The sequence below is a fragment of the Pteropus vampyrus genome, unplaced genomic scaffold (genome assembly GCF_000151845.1).
Source record: "Pteropus vampyrus isolate Shadow unplaced genomic scaffold, Pvam_2.0 Scaffold50, whole genome shotgun sequence".
Classification (NCBI taxonomy): Eukaryota; Metazoa; Chordata; class Mammalia; order Chiroptera; family Pteropodidae; genus Pteropus; species Pteropus vampyrus.
The window spans coordinates 3,835,022-3,852,394 of NW_011888831.1; the positions used below are offsets into that span (position 1 = coordinate 3,835,022).

At 36.1% G+C, this 17,373-nt stretch overlaps 1 protein-coding gene across 1 annotated transcript in view; it reads left to right on the plus strand.

Annotated features, from left to right (window-relative positions):
* Positions 1-17,373, plus strand: part of METTL16 (methyltransferase like 16) — a 67,289-nt gene that overhangs the window by 41,439 nt on the left and 8,477 nt on the right. The window contains exons 7-8 of the mRNA XM_011359837.2: positions 936-1,005; positions 2,056-2,145. Of these exons, the coding sequence (XP_011358139.1) occupies positions 936-1,005; positions 2,056-2,145 (160 nt within the window). The remainder of the gene's footprint in view (positions 1-935; positions 1,006-2,055; positions 2,146-17,373) is intronic.

Below are 17,373 nucleotides of genomic sequence, written 5' to 3' on the forward strand. Positions count from 1 at the left end.
ATCTATCTCATGAATTTAGCAAGATTGTTAGGCTCCCTTTGAGTTTCCTTTCCCTGCATTGCAGCTTGGAAATTTCCTTCAAGCAATAAGCTCTGGCAGTTGTAGGACTCACACATTGTTTTTCTCTCTGAGATTGTAGATTTTCACTGCAGTTGTCCAACGTCTGAAAAACAACTGTTTCATATATTTTGCCCAGTTTCCTACTTGTTTATGGTAGAAAAGCAATTCCCATAGTAGTTAATCCTTCATAGATTGATGAGAAATGCTATATAAATTTTATACTTTACAAACTTTTTAGAATAATCAGAAGAAATAAATTTTGTCCTTTTACGTTTTAACCAGTTCACTCCATTTTCTCCACATTCCGATTTGTATTTACTATAAAAGAAATTGATTTCATGTTCTATTGAAACTCTAGTATAATATATATTCTTAATTATTTGCAGATAGGGGCGTTTCAAAATAGAGGTTCATGCTAGATTTTTAAATTACTCAATATGGTGAGGGGGTGTTATATGGTACCTGTATTTTTTAGTTGAGTTATAATTGACATACAACATTATATTCATTTCAAGTATACATGTTTTTATTGTTATTTATTGACTAATTTCTGTCCTAAGGCTAAATGGCCTGTATTTGAGTATCACAGGTGAGACCTCTCTCTCTTTCACTCCCTTTCTAAATATATAACAGCCCTGAATCACTGGAGAGGCTTTGTGGGTTTTTATTTTTGTTTTTTATGTTGCTTTTGGCTTGTTTTCCTTTGCTGGGTTTGTTCTTTGTCTAAATACATGTACAATTCTTGTTATTGTCACTTATAACTTAACTCAGTATTTGTTTGCTACTGTTCTCATTTTGTTCACTTTAGTAATGCTTAATTTAAAAATGTATCTACATAAACAGTATTTTATTTGTCTGATTTTGTTTTTTCCTAGGTGGTATAGCTGTATGCTAGGAAAGAAATGCAGCCTTGCTCCTCTGAAAGAAGAACTTCGCATACAAGGCGTAAGCCTTTATCATTACTGTTCTTGTGTATCTACTTTTGATGGTAGTTGGAATACAGAATTTTCCTTTATAACTTAAAACTCTAAGAGGGTTTTTTGGTTCTATTTATTTATTTTTTTAATTTGTAATTTTAAGGACAAAAGGAACTTTTTATAAATTGTTAAAATATTTGGTCTCCTTTGATAATTACTTATAACAGAAAAAAGAGTGGGAAAACAGGATAAGTAGAATATCAGAGAAACCAGAAATCAAAAAACCTGGCGTCTGCATACCACTGACCCCACACCTGACTCCTTTTAACTGCGGAAACTCAAGGCTACATAAGTTAGGGGGCTTGTTCCAGGTCACACATCTGGTTATCAAAGAACAGCTAGAACCAGAATGATCCTCAGTCCACTGTGCTTCCCCTTATGGTGCATCAGCTCCTTGCTTCTGTTTCGAAAAGCAGATGACAAATAAATACTACCCCTGTCTCTCCTCCCAGTTTCTGGTGTTTTGGCCTGAGTAAGCATGAACAGGGTGACTTTTCAGAGAAAGAGATCAGATGTGGGGTCAGTGGTAGAAACCAAGTTTTGGTTACTTTCTGACATTCTACTCATCTTATTTTTTCTACCACACCTTTTCTATATTAAAATTATAACAGTTACAATGTAGTGTTTAATTTTCTTTCCAAAATCTGATAGATAAAAGGGAGACTACATCGCTGTGTCTAGCTGGACTTTGGTGGCTTGCTTTCTTTTAAAAAAAAAAAAAATTAATCATTTTACCAATAATTCTCTGAAGAGCTTTTTTTTGGGTGTTTGATATATTTGCACTTCCAAGCCAGAACCATAAATTTTCTCTCTAATGTTTTATGGGGGGAGAAAAACCCCACAACTTTGTTTATATATAATCTATTTATTATTAGGCATCTATGCATAACTGTTGTTGGATAGTAGTGTTTGTTAACTGATAAAAAGAAAGACCAATACATGATTTAACATGAGGCAGCAGCCAGAAACACTGGTAGAATGACTACATTTTGGTGAGATGCTGTGTTGTTGGTTTCAGGTTCCTAAAGTCACCTACACTGAATTCTGTCAAGGTCGGACAATGAGATGGGCTTTAGCTTGGAGTTTTTACGATGATGTAACAGTACCAGTAAGTAGATATCTTGCTTCTGTTTTTCCAAATGCCAGCACATGGCGAGTTTTAATAGGTCATAAATGAACTAAATTTGTACTATCTTGTTTTCCTGAAGTTTGCCCCAAATGCTTATGTCAAAATGGAAAGTGATTATAAACAAGACACAGTCCTGGAAGGCTGACTCTGGTGATGTGGAGCCTTTCTCATGGGTCAGGGCAACACAGTGATTCTTGCTTAGCAAACATAAATGAATTGGAAATGTATTTTTTAGGAATTAAATATTCAGGTAATACAACTTCTGTGGAAATACTTGAGGGTTTAATTATTCTGCTGGACACTTCTCAAGAATTGAAATGGAAATTGTTTATTTTCCTTTGCTACTGCTGCTTTCCCAGAGTAGCTATCTCCTTGGGTTCCTGAGTCAATATAGAAATGGCCATATTGGGTTGCAGGCTTTTTTAACATTTAGAACTCTTCACTAGAATAATCCCTATCTTGACTTTAATATTAGCCCTAGATTATTGATCAGTTTTGAAGCTGGATGATAGGTCTTTATCTTCTCGTCTCTACTTTGTGTATGCTTGAGCTTCAAATTTTCTGTAATAGAACATTTTAAAAAATGATTTGTTTCACAAACTTCTTGCTCTCTGTGCTACTATATGTAAAGGAAAACATGCTTATGAACTGGTGAGACTGAATACATTTTCTGGGCCGTACTGAGAGAGAGTAATAAAATAGCATTTGTTCTTGCACGAGTGATTGACTTATTGTTGCCTGGATCCTCCAGCCTTAAGTTTATGCACCCATTGCATGGCATGTGCTTCTTCTGCCCATAGTATTGATGGAGGCCTAGTACTTGGTTCTTCAGGTCTCTAATCCTCTATGCATACAATATCTCCTGTCTTTGTCCATATAATATCCCTTGTCCTTGTTCTTGGTGGTCCTCTCCCAAGGTCTTGGCTACTCTTGGTCTCTAAAGTCATCTTAAATGTTACTGTGTCTTTGAGCCTCTTTCCCTCCTCTTAGGACAGAGGAGTAGACACATGTGCAGAAGTACAGAGGGAGAATTTGCAGATGTTTCTGAGTACATGAGCTCAAATTTGAAACCGAGCCTGTCCTTGCTATACTCTGCAACTAGATATGCTACTGGATTGAAGTAAGTTTCCCAGTCAAGTTTGAATGACCTGTCCCATGTAAGCCTAGACCCACCTCTGTACAATGAATGCTGTATGGTATGTAAAAGTTAGAGTTTGAAATATTGACTGGTTAAAAAGATGTTTCTGCTTTTTTGACCTCCCACTTTTTTTTGTCATCTAGAATACCAGGGCTTTCACACTAGATGGTTAAAATCATTAGTAATGTCCTAGGTTATTCCTGTGCAGACACTAATAGTTGTACGGAGATGGAAGTGCCCCTGTTTCCAAGTGCGTTTTGTTTAATCTGCTTCCCACATTTGTTGGCACTGCAGGAAGAAGAGCTGATGATGATCTCTGGCCCTCTCCATACCATCTCAGAGACCAGAGTTGCCCTTGCCCTCTTGGATTAGTGGTTATTTCAGATCAAAGTATCAAAGGGCACTTTGTTTCTGTGTTAACAAAATCAGCTTATTTTAAAAAAGAATCTTCTAAGCCTTCTTCCCTCCCTGTCTGTCTTTTAGGTCATCCTTGAGCCCTGTTCATAGTTTCAGCCATCAAAGAATGCCTCTTGCTAAGAGCCTCAGATTTATCCCATGCCAGAGTACTCATTCCTCCCCACCACTATGCCAATCCAAAGCTGTTAATAATGCATTCCCAAGTGTTCCATTACGTGCACTTAAACTACTACAGGGAAAATGGCAATTTCTGATTCGTGGTAACCCAGCAACAGTTTCTTAGCACTAGTGCCCTTCACCAACAACTGTTTTCCCAGAGGTAGTCCCAGGGTACTCATGAGGCTCTTGGTGGGCTGTCCTCCCTGTTCTCCTTTTCTCTACCTGGACCTCTCCCCACCCCTTGCTTTTCGAAGGGGTGACTGTTACCTGACTTTCCTCCTCTTGCTTCTGTTGGGAGTGGGGAGAGAAAAGGATGATCTTTTAGATGAAGAGAAGAAGCCAAGAACTAGAGCTAGTTAAGAGAAATATTGACCTACTTCCCCACCCTACCCCCATTCCTGCCTTTTTAGGGTAAATGTGCAAGTTACTATGGCAACTTCTGTTTTCACTTGTCTCAGGCCTACTGACTTGTTTCTTTTGGTGCCGAATGCTGAAAAATTCTAATTCACCACTGATTCAAGTGCCTACACTAAGCCCATTACTGGTCTGGATTTATGTAAGCAACAAAAAGATGAGTCCTAATGTTGATAGAATTTTTGTACAATCATTTCTGATTGATGATGCATATAAGGAAGCATCTTGTAAGGACTATTCTTTACAGAATTTTAACAAGGCACTTAGAATGCCCCTTTGTCCCAGGTTCTCTTGTAATTGCTCTAGGCATTATTTTAGCTTTGCTTTTAGAAGTTTGATACTTGTTAAAGGAAAAAGGAAAAATAATGTGGCTCTAGCAAGTTGTGCACTCTTGGTATGAGCATTGCCTAGGAACTCTGGTTTTAAAAAATTCTTCCCCTGTGTTCAGGACATTGCCTGGGACTTTCCTGTCTACAGAATAACAACTAGAGGGCCTTTTGGAGAGCAAATGGAGGGGACAAGTCATATTAATTAGGTAGCCTTGTCAGTGTCAGAGTTGGGATCTCCTGTCAGTGCTCTACTTACTATTCCATAGGTTTTCAAACTAGTTCCAGATAGATTAGGGTAACTTGTAGGTGTCCCAGGGGATAACAGTTGCATGTAGACATCATGCTGGTACTCTCAGACCTCACATTTTAATCAAAGCTGATCTTTTAGCAGTATTATTTATTGGTTTTATTTGTTGAGAGGATTCACTGTTAAGAAATGGTTTGACAGTCAGTACTATACCAGCTACACATTACGCTACAAAACAGATGTTTAGGGCTGAGCTCTTGAGCAAAACCAAAGCTAAGGACCCTGTTCTTAGTTATTTTTCTTATTAAGTCTGATCTTCAATGTGATAATACCCTAGAAATAAGACACCATTTACTATCTCTTCAAATGATTAGTTTAATAGGAGAGAAAAACACTTGAAGTATTGATGCAGAATTGTGTATAGGTAAGTACTGAAATGAATGGTAAGGGACAAGAATGGCTGGGAGTTAGGGAGTTCAGAAAAGGTAGCTGTTCAGGATGGGCTTGTCAGAGACGACTTCATGGAGGAGGAATTAATTGTCGATATCTGACTGGTACTTGGTGCTCAGTATTTTCTGAATGTTAGCAGGAATGATATAGGACTTGTACTAAGGCGCAACATTGAGAGCAGGAAGTTAATAGATTTAGTATATTTGAAGCACTGCATATACCTTTGTTATTTGAATGCTTCACACACATTATGTCATTTTATCTAAACTTGACAACCTGAATTAGACGGTATTATCCCCACTTTCTAGATGACTAAACTGGAGCTTCTAAAAAGTCAGGTTGGAACTCAGGTCAATCTGATTTCATAGCCTGTGCTCTTAGTCAGTATGATACTCTGCTTTCCAAAGAACCACTGTTTGTTCCAGCCTGTCCATGTAATACCTACTCATATAGTCCTTCATCATCTTGCTTATAGGCCATCCCCAACAGCCTCTCTTCTCGTGTAAGAGTCTTTTGGGTTCATCCTAAGCTCACCAACCATTCTGCTCAAAAACTCCTGAGTGGCTTCCTACTGCCAATGGGCTCCTCATTTGGCTTTTTGGGTCTCCCATATCTGTCTTTGACTTTCCCTTCCATTGTAATCACTCCCTGTTTTCTTGACTATACTATCTTCTACCATATTAGCCTCCATAGACTTCTCAGTGACTGTGCAGCCTTTGCTCACAGACCTTTCTCTGCCTTGTCCATTCCTCACACTTCACTACAGCCCAGCTCAATTCCAATTTCTGCATAAAGCTGTCTTAACCATTCAGCCCATAGAAAGCTCTGGACTTGTACTTATTTTTTTCAGCCATTTATATTCACCATAAACTTCTTTGTGGCATATTTTGTATTGGTATTTTGTTTAACTGTGGCATGGTGGATAACATCAAAACTATTGCATGGTGTTTAGAAAATGCCTTTTATGAGCTGGCCCCTACCTATCTTTATGTTGAACAGATTGCTTAACTTCTCTAAGCTTCAGTTTCCTCATCTGTAAAGTGGAGGGTATTAATAGTACCTACCACCTAGGAGTGTTTTGAGGATTAAATATACTTAACACAGTGCCTGATATGTAAGTGCTCAATAAAACATATTGTAGTTATAATTTCTCATCATTTCTTTCCTTTTCACCCACCCTTCCCTGTATTTGATGCTCCAGTAATGTTGAGCTACTGCTCTCTGGGATTCCTTTTTTGTTGTTGTTGACATAAAGAGAATATCCAAATAGTCAATAGATAACTAAAAATTGCCTGGCAATTCCTCTCTTTCTCTCTGACCATCAAACTCCTTGTCTATCAAGTTACCACCTGTGAAGCTTGCCCTGACTCTTCTTAAGCTGATATTGGGATCCTTCTCCTGTGTTCACTATAGTGCTTTGTCCATATTCCCATTATTTTATCTTTTATGTGGCATCAACCTAGCGTAACATCTGGTCCTCAAATAATAATTGTTAAATGAATGAGAATGAAGGAACAAATGAAGTGGTAAAGTGATTCTCATAATTTTCCACTGAAGTACCAGTTATAGCAGAAAACAGTTATTGACAAACCCCTGAGCATCAAGGTAACAATAAAGAAGTTCCCAGAAAGTACTCTATGCTCATGTAGTCTCCTCTTTTCTCTTTAAAGTCCATTCAAATTTTGTATTCTATTTCATAATATATATGTGTGTGTTTTCATTTTTTAAAATCAGAGTAAATATTGGGTCAAATTGACAATCTAAGAAGATATATTTATCATTTGGTTCTGTTGCTATTGCTACAAAGTATGACAAATAAGATTTATTTTATAAATTGTAAAAATTGGTTAATTCAGTATTTCTGTTTTTTTATTTACTTTTACCTTTCTATTTCCGAAATGCAGCTTTCAGAATTAAATACAGTGCTAGATTGGCTGGTCTTACATTTATTCTATTATTATTTATCAGAACATTTTGATTTCAGCTTATAATTATTTTTAATTCCTAAAGGAATTCTTTTTTGGAATTTGGAATTTTGTTAAAATTGCTTTTAAAACTCACATAGCTTATTTCGAATGTTTATACCACAGACATCTTGATTTATCCATTAATTTGGAAGTTCCCAGAGGGCACGAATCATATATTTTTTCATTTATCCTACAAAATTTTTGAGCAGTACATGGTAGTTGGCACTTAATATTTACTGAACCAGTATACCTTTTTTCTACCTTCCTTCATTGGAGAAGAGGGGATTAAGTTTAAGGCACTATTTTTTTAAAAAGTTTTAGCTTTTTTTGATGTTTCCTTATGGTAAATATTTTAGAAAATATGGATAATTTTTTAAGGAATAAAATTACCATAAATTTCACCACCCAGAGATAACTACTGTTAATAATTTTGACTGTGTTTCACATACTCAAAGAGTAGTTTCTTTTTTTAAATTAAATTTTAATTTATGCCTAAATAATACATACAGAAAGTTGTACAACAAGCAGTACAAGAGAATTTATGATAAAAGCAAATTGGCCCCATCTCAACTTCTTTACACTATCCCACTCCTCAGAGAGAAAATATTTTAGTGGATTCTAGTTCCTATGGTGATGATGCCTTCATATCTCTTGATCTTTGCTGTCCAATATTCTGGCCGCTAGCACATGTGACTCTTAAAATTAATTAAAACTAAAATTAAAATTTTATTATCTCAGTCTAAATAGCTGTATTTCAACTGTTCAGTAGCCACGTGGGGCTAGAAGCTACCATCTCGGCCAGCACAGATAATGAACATTTCTGTCATCACAGGAAGTTAATATGCTTTTACGTTTACTTTTACTCTATAGTGCCTCCCTATTTCTCCCTGCCTCTTCTTCTTCTTCTTCCCCTCTCTCCTTCCTTTGTAATTTGTTGAAGAAACTAGGATATTTATCCTATAGATTTTTCACACCTGGACTTTTCTGAGTGCATCTTTGTGGGGGTAACAGGTTCCTCAGGCCCTGTTTTTCCAGTAATTGGTAGTTAGATCCAGAGTCTTGATCAGATACAGGCTTGATTTTGGGGAATGGATGGAGAGGGGCAAGACTACTTTCTAGGTGGTGTATGCTACACTTCCATCAGGAGGCACATAATGTTTGCTTGTGTCCTTTTGTAATGTGAGCAATCATTGATAATCATTGCCTAAATCCATTAATTTAGAATTGCAAAATATTGATATTTCAGTTCTATCATTCATTATTAGCTGAAGTACTTTTTATAAAGAGAAACTTCCTGATATCAATTATTTGGTTACTCAACAGTTCATCTGGTAAAGGCAGTATAAATGCTTGATTATATTGCTTTATATTTCAGTTTTAAGAATGATGAGTTGATGGTTCCCTATCTCCCAAAAATGACCAAAGAGAATGGTTTAGCTTTTGTTTTTCGAGTATCCTGAACTCATGGATTTACACTTTCAATATTTTTTAATATCTTACACTTATTATCTTTATTGGTCGATCTTTGGCCTTGAAGGATTTATTCAGGTTGACTCCTCAGTCTTCTTATGAAGACTGTTACAGTCTTTCGTAGCTTCCTTGCTTTCTAATATTACAAGTTGTTCCTGGCTCATATTTTTTTCTGCAATCAACCGTTTCTCCAAGGACCTCTGCTTTATTTTAGTGGGAAATGGTGTTTAGAGGTATTTATATGGGAACTACATTGGTCATTATTGGGTTGATCATTGTTTTTAGCCTTTTTCAGTGGGTAAAGCTAGGAATTATTATTATTTTCCTTTTAAAGATGAAGTTCATTCTAAGTTCATGTTGATACTTTTTATTGTTTCTACCCAACATCAGTTGTCCATCTATATCTACCATTCAAAAATTCCTTATCAGAAATTGCAATCATCAACCATACTAACATAATTACTCATTTGTTTTGATCCACAATATGCTATAAGTCTCAAAATGAACATTACTGTCAACAAAAAGATTTCTGAAAATAGCTATATTTTTCATTTCTTTTGTCCTTGGGGACAATCTCATGATAGGTTTTAAGGTCATTTGCAATTATTTTTAGGGATTGCCTTTTTTGTATTATTTAATTTTGTTTTGTAATTGTAAAATATATTTACATGGTTTCGGTATCAAATCTCAAACAAAAAAGGTATAGTCAGAAGGCTAGCTTCTTTCTCTTGTCTCATTCACCCTAATCCCTCACTGCTCCCTAGGTTACTATTTAAATGATTTTATAATTTATCCTTCCATTGTATTTTTAATATAAGGAAATACACCCGTAGAGTTATAATCACCCTCTTTTTTTTATTTTTTAAATTTTATTAGTTTAAGTATATAATACATTGATAAGACATTTCTATCATTTATGAAACGATCCCCCCATACCTCTATCTTCCCTCTGGCTCTACACATAGGCATTACATTAATGTTAACTGAATTCCCTATGCTGTGTTCCTTATCCCAGTGACTGTCTATCAACTACTAATTTGTACTTTAACTCTTCACCTCTTTCTTCCAGCCCCTCAACCTCCAACCCCTTTTAATTTTATTTTTTTAAGAATTTTATTTACTTATTTGCAGCAAAGTAAGGGTTTAATTAACTTATTTATTTTAATTTAATTTTTATGGTGGCATTGATTAACAAAATCCAATGTTTCAGCTGTACATTTTAACAGTAAGGCATATATATATTTACACTGTCTATTCACCTCCCATAGTTAGATTTCTTTCTGTCACCACATATTTGACCCCTTTTACTCCATCTACCTCCTCCCTCCTCCCACCCTCTGGTAACCACTAGTCTGTTGTCCATGTCCATGAGCCTCTGTTTGTTTGTCCTGTTCATTTGTTGCTTTTAGGTTTATATCCCACATATAAGTGATATCATGTGATTTTCAACTTTTTCTATCTGACTTATTTTGCTTAGCATGATTATCTCGAAGTCCATTCATGATGTCGCAAATGGCAGTATTTCATCTCTTTTTATGGTTGAGTAATATTCCATTGTATATATGTACCACAGCTTCTTTAACCAATCATCTATCATAGGACACTTCGGTTGCTTCCATGTGCAATTCTAACAGGTTTGAGATGGTATCTCATTGTGGTTTTGATTTGTATTTCCCTAATAGTTAGTGTTGGTGAGCATCTTTTCATATATTTGTTGGCTATTTGTATGTCCTCTAGGGAGAAGTGTCTGTTCAGGTCCTCTGCCCATTTTTTGATTGGATCATTTGTTTTTTTTTTGTTGTTATTGAGTCTTTTGAGTTCTTGGTATATTTTGGATATTAGGCCCTTATTTGAGGCATTGCTTGCAAATATATTTTCCCATTCAGATGGTTGTCTCTTTACCTTGTTGACAATTTCTTTTGCTGTGCAGAAGCTTTTGAGTTTGATGTAGTCCCATTCATTTGTTTTTGCTTTTACTCCCCTTGCCTTTGAGGTCAAATTCATAAAATCTTCTTTGAGTCCAAGGTCCTTGAGTTTAGTTCCTATGTTTTCTTCTATCATTTTATTGTTTCAGGTCTTATATTCAGGTCATTAATCTCTTTTGAGTTAATTTTTGGTGTGTGGTAATAGACAACAGTCTAGTTTCATTATTTTGCAGGTGACTTTCCAGTTTTCCCAGCACCTTTTATTGAAGAGGTTTTCCTTTCTCCACTGTTTGTTTTTGGCTCTTTTGTTGAAAATTATTTGCCCATATAAATATGGGTTTATTTCCAAACTCTCAATTTTCTTCTACTCGTCCATGAATCTGTTTTTCTGCCAATATCATTCCATTTTGATTATTGTCGCTTTGTAGTATAATTTGAAGTAGGACAGAGTGATGCCTCTAGCCTCGTTATTTTTTCTCAGGATTGCTTTGGCCATTCAAGGTCTTTTGTGCTTCCACACAAATCTGATGAGTTTTTGTCTGTTTCTTTAAAAATGCCGATGGGATTGTGATGGGGATTGCATTAAATCTGTATAATACCTTAGGTAATATGGTCATTTTAATTATGTTGATTCTTCCAATCCAAGAATACGGAATATCTTTCCATTTTTTTGTATCTTCTTTGATTTATTTTAATTGGGTCTTATAGCTTTCATTATATAGGCCCTTCACATGTTTCATTAGATTTATTCCTAGGCATTTTATTCTTTTTGTCGGAATTGCAAAAGTAATTATTTTTTCCATTTTTTTTTCTGACACTTCATTATTAGAGTATAGGAATGCTATGGATTTTTGAACATTGACTTTGTGTTCAGAGACTTTACTGTATTTGCTTATTGTTTTGAGTAGTGTTCTTGTGGAGTCCTGAGGATTTTCTATATAGAGAATCATGTCATCTGCAAATATTGACAGTTTGATGTCTTCGTTTCCTATTTGGATGCCTTTTATATCTTTCTCTTGCATGATTGCACTTGTTAGGACCTCCAATGTTATATTGAATAAGAGTGGCGATAGTGCCTTGCCTTGTTCCTGATCTTAAAGGGAAGGTTTTTAGTTTTTCACCATTAAGTATAATGTTGGCCGAGAATTCGTAATAGATGGCCTTTATTATGATAAGGTACTTTCCTTCTATACCAATTTTGTTAAGTGTTTTGATCATAACTTATCGAAGGCTTTTTCTGCATCTATTGCTATGATTATATGATTCTTAATTTGTTTATGTGGTATATCACATTAGATTTGCAGATGTTGACCCATCCCTGAGCCCCTGGGATGATCAAGCCTACTTGATCATGGTATATATCCTTTTTAACATGTTGCTGTATTCGGTTCACTAGTATCTTATTTAGGATTTTTGCATTAGTCTGTAGTTTTCTTTTTTTGTATAGTCTTTATCAGGTTTTGGTGTCAGGGTAATATTGGCCTCATAAAATGAGTTAAGAAGTATTGCCTCCTCTTTGATTTTTTGGAAGAGTTTAAAGGGAATAGGTATTAAATCTTCTTTGAACGTTTGGTAGAATTCACTGGTGAAGCCATGTGATTTTGGACTTCAACTTTTTGGTAGGTTTTTGATGATTGTTTCAATTTCCATATTGCTGATAGGTCTATTTAGATTTTCCAGTTCTTCTTGATTCAGTCTAAGAAGGTTGTATTTTTCTAAGTACTGGTCTATTTCTTCTAGGTTATTAAATTTGGTGTTATATACTTTTTCATAGTATTCTTGTATGATCCTTTGTATTTCTGAGGGGTCTGTTGTAATTTCCCCTCTTTCATCCCTGATTTTGTTTATTTGTGTCCTTTCTCTTTTTTCTTTAGTGAGTCTAGCCAGGGGTTTGTCAATTTTATTAAACTTCTCAAAGAACCAGCTCTTTGTTGCATTTATTATTATTATTTTTGTTTTCAATTTCATTTATTTCTGCTCTAATTTTGATTATTTCTTTCCTTTTGCTGAATTTAGGCTTCAGGTTTTCTTCCTTTTCTAGTTTTTTAAGATGAAGTGTTAGGTTGTTTATTTGAGCTTGTTCTTGTTTTTGGAGATAGGCCTATAATGATAGGAACTTTCCTCTTAACACCGCTTTTGCCGTGTCCCAAAAGTTTTGATATGTTGTACTATCATTATCATTCGTTTCTATGTATCTCTTGATCTCTCTTTTTATTTCTTCCCTGACCTAGTTATTCTTCAGTAGCATGTTGTTTGATCTCCGTGTATTTGTGGTTTTTCCTGATTTCTTTTTGCAGTTAATCTCTAGTTTCAAAGCATTATGGTCAGAGAATATGGTTGGTATGATTTCAACCATCTTATATTTGTTGAAGCTATCTCTGTGTCCCAGTATGTGGTCAATCCTTGAGAATGTTCCATGTGCACTAGAGAAGAATGTATAAGTAGTCGTTTTGGGATGAAAGGTTCTATAAATGTCAGTTACGTCCAGTTGGTCTAATGTGTCATTTAAGGATGTTATTTCCTTATTGATTTTCTGTTTGGATGATCTGTCCATATCTGACAGTGGGCTATTTAGGTCCCCTACTATGATAGTGTTTTGGTCTGTTTCTCCCTTCAGTTCTGTTAGTAATTGCTTTATATATTTCAGGGCTCCCTGATTGGGAGCATAAATATTAATAAGTGTTATGTCTTCTTGGTGCATGATTCCCTTTATCATTATGAAGTGTCCCTCAGTATCTTTCTTTACCTTTTTTATTTTGAAGTCTGTTTCATCCGACATTAGTACTGCGACTCCCACTTTTCTCTGAATGCCATTTGCTTGAAATATCATTTTCTACCCTTTCACTTTGAGTCTGTATCTGTCTTTGGAACTGAGATGTGTCTCCTGGAGGCAGCATATGGTTTACTTTTGTTTTTTGATCCACTTTGCAACTGTTCCTTTTTATTGGTGAGTTCAGTCCATTTACATTTAGAGTGATTATTGAAATATGAGGACTTCTTATAGCCATTTTATCTTTTGCTTTCTGGTAGCTCGGTGTTTCCATTGCTTCCTGGTCCTTGTGTTTCTGTTTTCTTTATTTTGGTTGGCTTCTGTATATTTTCCCTCTGGTTCTTCTTGTTTTATGTTATATACTTCTGAATCTCTGGCGTGTGGTTACCATTACAAATATGTAAAAGATAGTTATATATATACAGTCGTCCATTTTCTTATGCACTTGCCTTATCTCTATTCCCCTTTGCAAATTTGGATCTTTGAATCCTCCCCTTTTCAGTCATTGTTATCTCAGTTTGTCCCTATGTATGCTGAACGTTCATTACTATCTTGCTATAGCAAATCTCTTCTTATCGTTTCAGCTTATAATGCCCTGTTCTTTGTAAGGGTTGCACTCCTCTGCTTCTATCATCCTAATAGTCAGCTTACTCCTAATTATGTATATTTTTTTGTCATTTTGTTTTAGGTGAGCTGACCTTTTTTAGTATTTCCTGTAATACAGGCCTCGTAGTGGAGAATTCCCTCAATTTTTGTATGTTTGGAAAGGTCTTTATTTCTCCATCATATCTAAAGGAGAGTTTAGCTGGATACATTATTCTTGGCTGGTAGTTCCTTTCATTTAATAGTTTGAATATTTGATTCCACTCCTTTCTTGCTTGTAAGATTTGTGCTGAGAAGTCTGATGATAATCTAATGGGTTTTCCTTTATAGGTTACCGTCTTCTTTTCCCTGGCTTCCCGGAGAATTCTGTCTTTGTTGTTGATTTTTGATAATTTTAATACGATGTGTCTTGGTGAAGGCCTTTTTGGGTTGAGATAATTGGGTATTCTACTGATTTCTTGAATTCCAAGCTCCAGGTCATTCCTTAGATTTGGGAAATTCTCATCAACTATTTGTCTGAAAATGCTTTCTAATCCCTGCTCCTTTGAGAATGTCCATTATTCTTGTGTTTCCTCTCCTGATGGTATCAGCTAGTTCTTGTATTTCTCTTTCATTATTTTTCATTCTTCGGTTTCTCTCCCTTCTGATTTATATCTAGATTTCTGTCTTCAATATTACTGATCCTTTCCTCCATTTGGTCAACTCTATTTCCCAAGCTTGCTATTTCATTTTTCAACTCTTGCAGTGTGTTCTTTATCTCCAGAAGTTCTGTTCTGGGTTTTTCTGAGGGTTTCAATCTCCTTGCTAAAGAACTCATTCTGCTCGTCTAGTTTATTTTTCAATTCCTGAAATTGTTGATATGATTCATTTCGGATCTCACTGAGTTTTTTCAGAAGTACCATTCTGAATTCTTTGCCATTTAAGTTGCATATTTCTATGTCTGTACGCTTATTTTCTGGAAATTTTCTCTTTCTTTCTGAGATGCTTTGTCATCTTGGTTGTTTATGGTGTTTAATGAACTATTTCTCCTCCTGGACATTAATGGAAGTGTATCCTGCTTTTTTCCCCAGAAAAATTTATTATATAAAGGTCTCTCTAGGCTGTTCCAAAGAAGGCATTTTTCTTTTGCTTTCCAGAAGGTGGTGTCTAAGCCTCTTGGATCCCTGCTTTATATAAAATGTTAATAATGTCTTTTTTTTCCTTATAGCTGTTTAATCACACTCGCTACCCTCAGTCTCAGTCCCTGTCAGTGTTAGCGACAGTTTCCTTAGTGTTTGCTTAGATTCCCTTGGGGCTCCGCTGTGTTCGGTCTTGGAGGATATGGGAGGAGGGGCCCTCTGGGTTGGGAGTTGGGGGCTGCGGCTCAGCCTCGGTTTTGCAACCGTGGCTGGTAAAAATCAACTTGTGTTTCTGTGCCGTCAGCTACATGGAGCTCACAGCTCTCCCAGGCACGGCTGTTCAGGGAATTCACCGCACCTTCTCCCCTCCCCCTCCTCCTGTAGGGAGCTCCATCTGCGAGAGGCAAATTCTTTATTTCTCTCAGTCCACCGCCTAACACCTGGGGTTCTGACCTGTGGTAGCTCTTATGCGCAGATCCTACGCTCAGATGTGCTAGTGTGCAGTTTGGGTGTCTTTTGTTGAGTTTTAGATGTTCCGCTTATTGTTGTTTAAGGGGAGAGATCTGGGGACATCTCTCACTCCACCATGTTTCTGACATCACTCCCCCTACCCCCTTTTTAGATAGGTAGCATTCTACATGAACTTTTCTTCCCCTTTTTTACATTTTACAGTTTTTACCTATATCCTGGGGATGATCAGGACATTTTACACAGTAACCTGTCAGAGTAAAATAACAGTAGCAATGCACACTGGACTGTTAATAAGAAAGCTACACCCTTAAACAACAAAATATTCCGTTCACTTCATGGCAGCAGAGGTTATCCATGTTTGAATAAGACACAGCTGGTGAGATAGTCTGTAGTCTTTCCCAGCTCACCTCCTGTCTATATTCCATCCAGGTGTCAGTGTTGGCCCCTTGGCTCTTTCTCTGAATGATGATAGCCTGTGCTGAATAACAGCCTACAGGCATTCTACTTATTCCTGGAGGACCTGGGACAGTAGCCATTCAGAATGTGGTAGAGCAGGGAAGATCTCAGTGCAATGACCAAGAGCACTCTTTCCCCTCAAGACCATTCTAGATGCTACTTTGTCAAAGCAAGAAGTCTGTGGCTTCATGCTCAGCAGTTCTCTAGTGAATGACTCCCTTCTTTTCCTGAAGTTACTAGGGAGAACTTAATGATTTCATGCAGTTCATGGCTTCATTGGGAGTTTTTGCCTTAGCTGTAGTTAACATTAGAGCTTTGGCAGGACGGGAGTTGCTACACAGGTTTGTGTCAGGTTCCATTTAATTTGAAGCTTCTTGACTGATTGCACCACTGAGTTCTTAAAATTAAAGAGTGAGAATGTAAGAAAGTTATAGACAGCCTTATAGGTAAAGCATATTTTAAAATTTAAGAACTATTTTTGTCCAATTTGTGGGTTCAATCTAATGTATTTTTAGCAATACAACAAACTATAACACTTGAAGTTCCTCCCTGTTGATTATTATTCATCGAAGCCAGTTCCAAAGATACAAAATGCGTATCCCCTATGGGATTTATAGCTCCCCTCCAAATTTCTTTTGAATTGTAATTTCAGTTGAGTAACATTAGTGCATCTTCTAATTCAAAAGTTGTAAATTTACCTTCTGGTTCTTTGCATTAAACTGAATTAACCATTGTAAAGGACTGATTTTTTTTTTCATTATACTTTAAAATGATGAATTATGTATGTTGTCTTGCCTGCTAAACTAGATTATGACAATTTGAGTGTAGCACTCTTCATTTAAAACATTTGTGGTTTGAGATTATAAGCATATTAGCAGAATAAGATCATCTCATTTGGAGAAAAGCAGAGCTTCTATTTACTAGCGTTGTGGCAGGGGATAAAATTACCTACTACCAGGGACCTGTGGAGTTGAATTTAACGATTAATTTCTTAAGACCTGCTCCTGTATTTTATCTGGCCCTGCCTGCTAAGAACTTTCAGTACAAATATGAAGGAGAGAGGTATGATTACTATAAGCCAGGCTTAAGTTAATCTTTAATCATTCAAAAACTTTGCTTGAGAATTTAATGCAGTATCTGTCTCTTGAGTGCCTAGTTTCTATATTATAGTAAAACAAACAATTCTGAGAATATTTATGTGTATGTGTGTATCCAGATTTGTCAATTATTGTATATGGGAAACTGGGCCCAGGATGCAAGGAAAAAGAGCCAT